The following is a 12109-nucleotide window of genomic DNA, read 5'->3' as shown; positions in this document are numbered from 1 at the left end:
CAGGCTCACCGCATACATATTAGGAAAATCCTGAAAACCAGACCCGTTTGTGGCACTCTAGGACTGGAGCTGCCTATCCCTGAAATAGCCCATGGCATAGTAAAGGGATTCAGCATGCCTAGAAGTAACTCTGAAATTTGTTGCCCACTATTATGATACTTACATAGAACACCACATTCTGCATTTTAGAAATGGATTGCTCTGTAATTTCTCAGTTCATAAACTATATTAAAAGGGTAAATTTTCAAAAGGCATTTCCATGGCTAAAATGGTGCTTACTTTACTCACAAAGATGGGCTGTTATAAAACTGTCTGATATGCGAGTAAACTTGTACAGGCATGAGCAGACTGAGCAGAGGTGTTCCTGGGGGCAGGGTTAGGAGGGATTACACTCACTAGCATACTTCTGCATTTCAAGAAAACTTTCTGTGCACATAACAGCAGGTGTACGTGCAGGTAATCTTGGTGGAATAATTTTCAAACTGAATTTCCGTGTATATGTTTGCTTTGAAAACTGGTGTAACCTGCATGCTTTTAGCTATCTCTAAGCAATGCAAGCTGTTACAAAATTATTTCCAAAAGGTTACTACAATGTGTACTTGTCACAAAATCAAGTTATTTCACCTAAAAGCAATCTTGTTTACCTCAGACATTGTTATTTGTCCTCTCTCGGCTCTAGCAAAAGGGCCGTTTGGACCTTCTTTACCAATCACATCTTGTAAAAAGCCCCTGGAAAAATATATACATATATGGGAGAAAATAAATACATGGCAGAAAATATACAATATGTTCATCTTTACTGTTACTATCTCTCTCCTGAAGAGAACGTTATTGCAAACACAATTAAGATTCATATGGAAAACATACTAAATTTAAAAAAAAATGCTTCTTATATTATGTATATTTTTATTTCCCCATTCAAATATATAAAACGATATGAAAGAATTATGTGATATTATGCTTTATCATTTATTACTACTACTTACTTCAGTATTGCACATTTACTTTTGTATTCATGCTGCATGGATTTAAGGCATTACTTTTACATGTCCTAAAGATGTTCTGCTGCAATTCACCTGCCTCTTCTGGAGCAGCCAAAATTCATGTCCCACGCAACGGATCTGGCCTATATTGGCTAAATGACATCTCACCCAGTATCAATATTTGATCTGTGACACTTGCTACCAGCACAGCTCCCAAGGGTGCACTGAAACTGCAGAAGTTACTAAAGCAAACAAAATGTAATGAAATGTTCAAGAAAACCTTTTCTTGTATAGGAACATTTATTTGGAATTTAATTCTTCAGGAGCTTAAATCTACAGCAAACCTGAACATTTCCAGGAAACTGTCAAAAGTGGCCCACTTAAGTAAACAGCAGACAGTTCAAGATTTCAAAATACTTCTGTGCAGGGCTCCATCTGATGAGGTCACCCATCTGTGAGGACCATCACCCTGCTTGTCCTAGGAGAATAACCAATAGGACATTGTGATACCAGGGTACAAATTATATGACAATGATAGGATGGATCAAATTAATGGGGGGTTGGCACTATATGTTAAAGAGGGCATTGAGTCAAACAGAATAAAAGTTCTACAGGAAACAAAATGCACTGTAGAATCTTTATGGATAAAAATTCCATGTGAGAAGGTGAACAGAATAGCAGTGGGGGTGTATTACTGTCTACCTGGCTAAAATAGACATGATGAAATATTAACAGCAATTAGGGAAGCTAACAAAAATAGCAACACAGTAATAATGGATGATTTCAATTACCCCAGTATTAAATGCGTAAATGTCACATTAGGATATTCCTATGAGGTAAAGTTTCTAGATGAAATGACTGCCTTCATGAAGCAGCTGGTAAAAGAACCGACAAGGGGGGTGGGGAGCTATTTTAGATCTAATCCTTAGTGGAACACATGATTTGGTGAAAGAGAATGGTGTTAGGGCCACTGTGCATTAATGATCATAACCAAATTTGACTTGATAACTGAAGGAAGGACACTAAGGAAATCCGACGTCCAGCCAGTCACGGCGTGTGCACATGCGCCTTCGCTGCCTTAAGCGTCCATATTGGACGTACAGACGTGCACGTATTCATCTTCGCCGGCGGGACTGCTGAAGCCGCTCTCTCTCGCCGCCCTTCTACTGCTGCTGCTGGGGGCTTGCATGGCCACGGCCAGGGCAGGTGAGTGGGGGCTGGGGGAACGTTTGGGACTGTGAAATTTCGTCTCTCTCTGCTGGGGCTTGGATTAGGTTGGTTTGGTTTGGGACTGGGCGGCTAAGTGCGAGAAGCATTTTTTTTCTGTGGATTGGGTTGGTTTGGGACTGGATGGCTAAATTTCGTCTCTCTCTGCTGGGGCTTGGATTGTGTTGGTTTGGTTTGGGACTGGGTGGCTAAGTGCGAGAAGCATTTTTTTTCTGTGGATTGGGTTGATTTGGGTTGCGCTCCCTGCCTCCGATCGCCGGCTACTGGGGCTTGCTGGCGCCGGGCGCTCAAGGCAGCGGGGTCTGTAGGAGAGCCATCCACTTCCTGGTACCTGTCATTTCAAACGTCATTTGAAATGACATTTGAAATGACAGGTACCAGCACACCCAGGATACTGTATAGGCGCTGTATAGCGCCTATACAGTAAAATGGATTGCGCTTCATGGACGCGCGTTGGAGGCGACTTGCATTTGCATGCCATTTAAATACAGTATCGAGCGGTAGGTGATCCGAACTGTGCGTGCGGCAAACGCAGGTGCGCCCGGCACAAACACACCTCTTTCTACCGCCCTTTACTGTATCGGCCCGATAGTGGGGAAAGGTTACAGTAAGGGATTTAAAGTTTGGTTTCCTCAGCTTTCTCTGGCTGGCTAACATTGCATTTGGTTAAAAGTTAATAAGCTATTGAGTTTGTAAACAATAAACTTAAAAGACTTTACAATAGACATAGGAGATATATTGCATTTTGTATTGAAAACACCTAGTTTGGTTCTTGTTGATTTAAGTTTTAACATTGATTTATGGGTCTGAAGGATGGGCAGCGGCTGCTTCTCAGCATGACATTTTAACCCCCATAACTTATTTCTCTGGTTCGTTTGGGTTTTCAAATTATGAATTAAGGTTTGTGATATAGCGTTCCCAGAATAAAAGGCTTTCACACCGTTTCCAATAGTAGACCACATTGCGTCTACTCTTTTTCCTCACATTGAGGAACTATGTTTGTTATACTCTCTATCCTCATCTTGAGGAACCACGTTTTGTTATCCTGTCTTTTCTCAACTACCTCTTGTTACCCCCTCTCCCAGTTTTGATCTCCCTGTTAAAATGTAATTTCTAAACTTAACCTGTTTACTGTAAACCGGCATGATGTCCACAACTAATGCCGGTATATAAAAATGTTTAAATAAATAAATAAATAAAATATATGCAGCAGCTATCTGTAAATTGCAAGCACATGTACCAAGGATTTTAATTGTTTTAACCCCTAATAGGCAGAGATTTTTGATTTACTGATGAGTCCTGTACAAAATCAAACCCAGGATCTGCTGCTGCTTAGAAGTAAACAGTTCTCACTACCATCAGAAATGTCTGCACAGGGAGCAGAACCTCTTTTACCTTTACAAACATTTGCAGCACAATAAATTTCTAAACAAGCTTGCCAATAAGCAACACAGGAAAGCAGGATTGCAAACAGTACCGCAGATGCAGGAATTTATAGGGAACAGGAAAGCTGCAGGCTGTACCTTTAGTAAAAAGGCAGGCTGAGTAAACCCTACTGGTACTCTCTGTTATGCTTTAAAAGTTTTAGATTTGATATTTGATATTATATGAGTAGTGCACAACCCATGTACCAGCATGTGGGTTCCAAACTTACAGACACCTTTTTCTTTGTGACCAGGTTAGAAATGTTTCTAAATATTTGTCATTATAGTGATTTGTATACGAAAGAAAAGAGTGAAAGAGTTGAAGATTTAATAAAACTCCCAGCTAGGTTGGCATTGGAGGAGTAAACTGTGTCGTGGTGGTGTGGTGTCTGTAGTTGGAGTTGGTCACACAGAGATGATTCAGAATTGACCATGACTTACAACATTTATAGTTTATAGTCCCATGCATTCTACCTCACCTGACAGTTATCTCAGAAGGTTAAGATACTTTAATTTATTAATGTTCTTTTTGTATTGTCTCACCCAATTTTGCCTAGGCCATATTGAAGTAGAGATGCGTTTCCTGCATTCATTAGGTCTTAAAGTATTAAAAGATAAACTTCAAATGTGTCAATTATAAGTAAGATATTACATTTTGTTCACAGTTTTACATAATGCAAGGACTCTGGTAATAACATTGGAATGCAAAACAAAGTATGAACTCCTTTTACAATCAAGGAATATTATCTTTCATCACTGTTCTGTTCTCACATCTGCTACCTTGTTATTAGAAATAATTGATTTAGAGATTCCAAACCATGATTGTGCAATATTAATGGAATATGAATTGCAGCCCCAGGAAGGCTTAAAAAAAAGATATCCCTCTTTCTAATGCTGACGCAGTTTATTTTGTAGATGGTTCCGCTCTCCATGATAATACAGGTTCGCTGCAGATTGGATAATGGATATGCTGTATGTATTCAGTCAGAAGTACTGGAAGCTGGACCTCTCACCAGAGGAAAGAGATTATGTCTCACTTTGGGGCATTATGGAAAATGAGAGAATTTTTAACAGCAAATGGAGAAATGATTAAGAATGGTCCTTTGTTAAAGTTTTGCTAGAAGCTATCTTGTTGCCTCTTGGGCTGGCAGTAGTTAAATGTGTAGGGCATAGCAAGGAAGATTCAACTGTAGCCAACTTGGCAAGATAAGACAGCCAAGCATGCAGCTCTGACTACCAATACTGTGGAAATTGCAGGATGCCCTTTGCTAAAACACATAGAAAAAACAAAGACTTTAATATTAAAAAAACTGATTTAGTGGCAGGCGCAAGATAAGGATTATTGGAAGTTGTGGGCAGAAGGAGGGGCCACTATCCAAAATCAGGAACAAGATCAAATATGATTCAGCCCAAATAACGAAGTAGTGGCCCCCCAGACATAGACTGCCCAATATTTTACTTTCTCTTCATCAGGCATCTCATGCAGCTCCTATAGCATTAGTAGTTATGTTCTTTCACCACTGGTGGGGACTGGTTTCAGCAGTTAGGGCTCTGGCTATTACCATATGTTCTCAGTGTATACAATGTAATTGGTACAAAGCCTCCAAGGGTTTGATCATCACTCCTGTACACCTAAAGCCCCCCCCCCGGGCCCTTTCTTGCAAATCCCGGTTGACTTTATTGAATTACCCCAATGCCAAACTTACAAGTATATACTAATAATGATTTGTAGCTTCTCAGGATGGGGTGAGGTTTTTCCAGTAGTAAAAGCTGATGCAATCTCTGTAGCCAAGATTTTACTAAGAGAATTTATTCCAAGATATGGAATTCCAGAGTCAATTGATAGCGATCAAGGGACACACTTTGTAAATGACATAGTTGTGTCCTTAAGCAAGGCGTTAGGCATCTCTCTCAGGTTCCACACCCCTTATAGACCTCAAGCCTCTGCCCATATAGAAAACTTCAAAGGCAGGCTAAAAACTAAGCTGGGCATTACCATGGCTGCAGCACACTTAATGTGGCTACGAGCTCTCCCGTTAGCCCTAATGGCCCTGCGGGCATCACCGCATTCCAAGATAGGGCTTACCCCATTTGAGATAGTCACTGGACGACCAATGGCTATTGGTCTAATGCCAAAACCCTCCACTGCTCTCAAATTTTCACAAGTGGTATATCTTAACCATTATTTGTTTATGTTGCAGAAAGTCTTGATTTCACACTGGCAGAAAGTACGAGCATCTTTTCCTCCAGTGGACCCTGTGCCTACTGAGGGCGTGAAACCAGGTGACTTTTTTTTTTTTTTTTAAAGATTTTCCGTCGAAAGAACTCCTTGGCCCCCAGGTGGAGGGGACCCTATCAGGTACTTTTAACCTCACATTCTGCAGTAAAATTGGAAGGACACCCTACTTGGGTACATCTTTCTCACTGTAAAAAGGCTTACAGTACTACAACAGCAGGAAGCTCCAGGACATAGAACTCTCTCACGAGGCTACTGGAATAGACATGACCCTGCTTTTGCTTCTCTGGGCAAACTGCACCGATACGATGACCGTCACCTACAAAAGGTTTACTATTGTGTGGGGAAATATCGTCTGTCTGTCTGCACGATGGAACTTTGTGCATGTTTTGACCATGAACTAAACATGACTGTTCACCTGTATAAGGTTTACAACTAGGTGGTGGCTCTCTCCAGGGCACATCCTTCATACTGCGGGGACTATAAGCATAAATGCCCCAGGTATCCTCCATGCTTTAACAACTACCTCGTTGTGACCGCAGAAAGAGCGGCCAGTCGGTCCAAGCGATTCGCCATCTGTGCCCTATGGAAGCTGAGAAAAGGATTCGGGGAACCTGCCCTACTGCCTATGGATGCAACCTCAGGTGTACTGGGAATTATACTCATGAGTACACCCCTTCGCCCATGTTTCTGCTTGCCAAGGCTTATATTGAGGAGCCAGGCTGCTCTGTGCTGGGCCTTCCTGTTGTAACCGGAGGGAACATATCAAAAATCTACTTCACCACCTCCGAGATAAAAGTGAGTGACAGAAGACTATCAGTTTATAATACCTCAGGACTATGGTTCTTTGCACCGTGGGGAGCAGTTAAGACTATTTCCTTCAATACTACTGCTCAGTTTTCTTTTGGATACATTATACCATTATCTTCTTTCAACAGAACTGATTTGCCCCTAAGAGGAGGCGCAGGTCACCTATTTGATTTCCAGATGGACTGTGATCCTTTCATAGTATTTTGAGGACTGTTTTTCCTGGTTTAAGAGTTTTTGAACTTGAAAGTGCTTTAAAAAAATCTTTCTGCCACTGTGAAAGCCACAATGAACAAGACAACAAAGATTATGGGACTAATGCAATTAGAGATCCGGTCTCTTAAAGAAGTAGTTTTAGATAATCATATGGCGCTAAACATGCTGCTTGCTGACAAAGGAGGGGTTTGCCAATTTATTAATTCTTCTTGTTGTTCCTATATTAATAATGATGGTAGTATTAGAAACCACATGCAAGCTATAGATAGTATAGTGAGAATGGTGTGTCAGTAGACAAAGGGGCGCGCCCCTGCGAGAGAATTTTTCTTAGAAAGTCTCTTTGCCGGAGAGGCTGGTACCGATGGGGAAAAAGAGGAAGGTAAAATCCGTGGCTTCCACTCCTGTTGGAAAAGAGGTAAAAGGACCGATGGACCATCATGTTCTCAGAAGGGTGAGAGGTTATCCCTGACATTTCTTTCTCGTCGGGAGCCTCTAGTAGTCCCGCCCACTACCAGGATCCCAATTTAACCTTTGGAGGTAACGGGGCTAGCAATGAAGCTACTCCCGGTTTGATGGAATTAATATCTCCAACAGACAGAGGAGTTACACCACCAGGTCAGGATAAGACTTGCCTATCACTTGTTGAAAATAATGTGAGGACTGGTATTTCCTTAGATTCAGAGCCAGAGTTGGCTAATCCTGACAATATAACACTGGTGGATGTATGGAAAGCTGTTACTAAAATAGAAAAGATGTTATCTTTATCCATGGCCCAAGCTACCAACTTTACCATGGAGACAAGGAACACTTTGTAAGATCACAGCAAGCACATTACACATCTAGAATCATTGGGTGCAACCTCTACTTCACAGATAATGTCCTTACACACATCTGGGACTACTTTTATAAAAGATTTGCTAATGATATATAAGGAATGAGAGGGGTTAGAAAATACTATGAGGTGTAAAAATTTAAGATTCTTGAATTTTCCAACTACCAGATTAATTTCTGCTCAAGAGTTGTTTAGAAAATACGTAAAAGACGTTTTGTGTATCTCAAAGGATATGCTTATATCCAAAATGTATTATGTACCTAATATGAAAAGAGGGGTAACGTTGATACCCGGTAGGATGGGTGTCCTAGCTGAAGGAAAGCATTGCTTACCCGTGAATCGCTCGCTCTTGGGGATGTCACCCGAGAATTCCATGAGTAATGGCAGCTGTGGGTGGGATGTTGAATTCATCTGTCTACGCTAAGGAAAACAAAATTATCAGGTAAGTAATTTCTCCATTTCCTAGCGTGTAGCAAATGGACTCAGGACCAATGGGACGTATAAAAGCTACTCCCGAACCGGGTGGGAGGCTGCCCGTGACCCACTTAGTACTGCCCTTGCAAATGCTGTGTCCTCCCAAGCCTGAACATCCAGGCAGTAAAACCTGGAGAAGCTGTGGATGGAGGACCATGTCGCCACCCTGCAGATCTCGGTGGGTGACAGCATCTTGGTTTCCACCCAGGATACTGCCTGGGCTCTAGAAAAATGGGCCTAGACTTGTAAAGGCGGTGGCTTACCTGCTTCTACGTAGGCCGCCTTGATGACTTCTTTGATCCAGCGGGCTATGATTGCTCACGAGGCCGCTTCCCCTTGTTTCTTCCCGCTGTGAAGGATGAATAGATCCTATCCAGGTGTCGGACTAGGAGTCTGCCGACGTTGAGATGGCATAGACTTCAAGCCTCTTCCGAATTCTTATGCTCATCTGGCGATGGTAGCGAGATAGTTTGGTTGAGATGGAAGTGAGACACCACTTTGGGGAGAAACGACGGAACTGTGCGTAACTGGATGGTTCCCGGGGTGAGTCTGAGGAACGGCTCTCGGCAGGACAGTGCTTGTAGCTCGGATATACGACGGGCCGAACAGACTGCCAACAGGAAGGCTGGCTTCAATGTTAATAGTCGAAGAGACAGGCCACAGAGAGATCTGAAGTAGGTTCCTGTTAGGAAATCTAGGACCAGGTTGAGGTTCCAAAGAGGCACCGGCCACTTTAGGGGTGGTCGGATCTGCTTGGCTCCTTTCAGAAAGCGGGAGACATCCGGGTGAGAGACTATGCTGCCGCTCTCTGTCTTGGTTCAATAGCATGACAATGTGGCCACCTGTACCTTGATGGAGTTGACAGACAATCCCTTCTGTAGGCCTTTCTGCAGGAATTCCAAAACCGCAGGAATGTTGACTGAGCGTGGTATGATGTCGCGGTCCTCACACCAGGCTTCGAATACTCTCCAAATCCTTATGTATTTTAGGGATATGGAGAACTTGCATGCTCTGAGTAGGGTGTCAATTACTGCCCCCGAATATCCGCTCTTCCTCAGATGATTCCTCTCAATGGCCAGACCGAAAGAGAGAATCAAGCTGGATCCTCATGGAGGATCGGTCCCTGTAGGAGCAGGTCTCTGCGTGGAGGTAGCGGAAGGGGGCTCCCTGTCAGTAGTCTTCACATGTCTGCGTACCACGGTCTTCTTGGCCAGTCCGGGGCCACTAGAAGTACTGGTCCCCTGTGGTGTTCTCTCTTGTGGATGATTGCGCCCAATAGGGGCCACGGCGGGAAGGCGTATAACAGTCTCCTGTGGCCAGGTCTGTACCAGGGTATCGATTCCCTGGGACTGGGGTTCCCGCCTGCGGCTGAAGAAACTGGGCACTTGGGCGTTGGACCGGTTTGCCAGGAGGTCTATGGTTGGTGTTGCCCAACGGTTTACTATCAATTGGAATAATGTGGTCAACAGCCTCCATTCTCCTGGGTCTAGTCTTTCTCAGCTGAGGTAATCTGCAGCAATGTTGTCTTTCCTGGCAATGTGGACGGCCGAGATCTCTTGAAGATTCGCTTCCGCCCATAACATTAGGAGGTCTATTTCCAGAGACACTTGTTGGCTTCTGGTTACTCTCTGATGGCTGACGTAGGCCACTGTTGTGGCATTGTCCGACATTACTCTGACCGCTTTCTCTCAGAGTCTGTGACCGAACCGTAGGCAGGCTAGTCTGACTGCCCGGGCTTCTAGGCAATTGATGTTCCATCCCGACTCTTCTTTGTTCCATTGCCCTTGGGTGGTTAGCTCCTGGCAGTGTGCTCCCCATCCTCATAGGCTGGCATCCATGGTAAGCAGGATCCAGATTGGTGAGGATAGTCTCGTTCCCTGGCTCAGATGGCCTTCTTGTAGCCACCATCGTAGTTGGGCCCGAACTCTGTCCGGGAGCTGAAGCCGTACAGTGTAGTTCCAGGACAGTGTATTACATCGTGATAGAAGTGAGCTTGTGCCCCTGGAACTACTTCCAGTGTGGATGCCATGAGGCCGAGGGCCTGTAGGTAATCCCATGCTGTGGGGCGAAGTTCACTCAACAGGGTTCGTAACTGGGTCTTCAGCTTTGATCTCCTTGTCAGTGTCAGGATGACCTTGTCTTGTTTAGTGTTGAACCAGACTCCCAAGAATTCTATAGATTGGGAGGGCTGCAGGCAGCTCTTGTTTGTGTTGACCACCCACCTGAGGCTCTCCAGTAGAGTTTTGACTCTGTTGGTTGCCTGGTGCCTTTCCTCTGGGGATTTTGCCCTGATCAGCCAATCATCTAAATAAGGGTGCACACGGATTCCTTCCTTCCTCAGTGTTGCTGCCACCACCACTATGATCTTGGTGAACGTCCAGGGTGCAGTGGCTAACCCGAAAGGTAGTGCCCGGAACTGGTAGTGACGGTCCAGGATCAAGAAGCGTAGAAAACGCTGATGCTCTTGATGGATCGGAATGTGTAGGTAGGCTTCCGACAGATCCAGGGATATAAGGAATTCTACCGGTTGTATCGCCCTTATTACAGAGTATAGGGTTTCCATGCGGAAGTGAGGAATCTTCAGGTGACGGTTGACCACCTTGAGGTCCAGGATGGGCCTGAACGTTCCTCCTTTCTTGGGATGATAAAATACATGGAATAATGTCCAGTATTTATTTGTTGTGGAAGCACCAGAGTTATAGCCTCTAAGGCTAGCAATCTGGTCAGTGTAGCTTCCACTGCCATCCTCCTGGAAGGATCGTGGCAGGGGGATTCCACAAACCTGTCCAGAGGGAGGTGGTGGAAATCCAGGTAATATCACTCTCGAATGATGGATAGGACCCACTTGTCCGAAGTTATCTCGACCCATCTTTTGTAGATAGGGCAAGTCTGCCCCCTATGACTTCTTCCTTTGGACGGGTCTGCAGATTTTCATTGTAGGGTGTGGCTGGGGCCTGGGCCCGAGCTGGCTTCCCCTTTTCTTGTGCTTGTTCCGAAAGGACTGGCTGCGGCCTGCGGGGCGGACCGCTTGATATGTGCTTCTATATGGGTTGAAGCAGCTCTCTGCTTCAACGGCAGGGGAGAAGAAAAACAACAAATAAGGGCTGAATAACATAGTCTGGGTAAAACAAATAAGCATGGGTGTAGCTTGCTTATTGCGGCGGTTACTTCCCCTACTAACCCTAACTAATCAAGCTTGATATTTCACTTGGATGCAGCTCCATCACTGCTCTCTACATTAATGGTGGGGGTGGAAGGGAATCAGAACCAAAGAGCTAAGAGAAACAAATGTGTGAAGCTTGCGGGGCAGACTGGATGGGCCGTTTGGTCTTCTTCTGCCATCATTTCTATGTTTCTATGATTCTATGAAGCGCTGTGATCCTCTGCCCCTGGAGGTTTAGGGGAAAGATCGCTGGTTTCTCTTTTTCCTGTCCTCCGGTAGCCGCGGCAGTGGGGACTCGCCCCATTTGTTGGCTAGTTTCTCTAGTTCGCTTCCAAACAGGAGTGTTCCCTTGAAAAGCATCTTTGTGAGTCTCGTTTTGGAGGATGCATCGGCTGACCAATTTCGGAGCCAGAGTTGTCTTCTGGCTACCACGGCGGATGACACGCCTCTAGCTGCGGTGCGCACCAGATCAGAAGCAACATCCGCGAGGAATGATACTGCTAGTTCCAGGGCCTCCCCAGGAGTGTTGTTCCTGGTCTGTGATAAGCAGGCGTGTGTCTCCATGGCACAGCAGGCCGCGATCTGTAAAGACATAGCAAAGATGTCAAAGGACTGTTTGAGGATTGATTCCAGACATCTGTCTTGAGCATCCTTGAGTGCTGTTCCTCCCTCCACCGGGTTAGTAGTGCGCTTCGAGACCACGCAGACCATGGCATCCACTTTTGGACATGCCAGGAGATCTTTGGC

The 12109-nt window shown here is 44.6% G+C and overlaps 1 protein-coding gene across 1 annotated transcript in view; it reads right to left on the bottom strand.

Moving 5' to 3' along the window:
- The window catches only part of EPHX2 (epoxide hydrolase 2), a 277061-nt gene that overhangs the window by 232927 nt on the left and 32025 nt on the right, over positions 1–12109 (bottom strand). Inside the window, exon 2 of the mRNA XM_029596221.1 lies at positions 645–729. Coding sequence (XP_029452081.1) covers positions 645–729 — 85 coding nt within the window. The remainder of the gene's footprint in view (positions 1–644; positions 730–12109) is intronic.

This window comes from Rhinatrema bivittatum, chromosome 3, assembly GCF_901001135.1.
Source record: "Rhinatrema bivittatum chromosome 3, aRhiBiv1.1, whole genome shotgun sequence".
In the NCBI taxonomy this organism is placed as follows: Eukaryota; Metazoa; Chordata; class Amphibia; order Gymnophiona; family Rhinatrematidae; genus Rhinatrema; species Rhinatrema bivittatum.
This window is presented reverse-complemented; position numbering and strand designations above follow the sequence as displayed.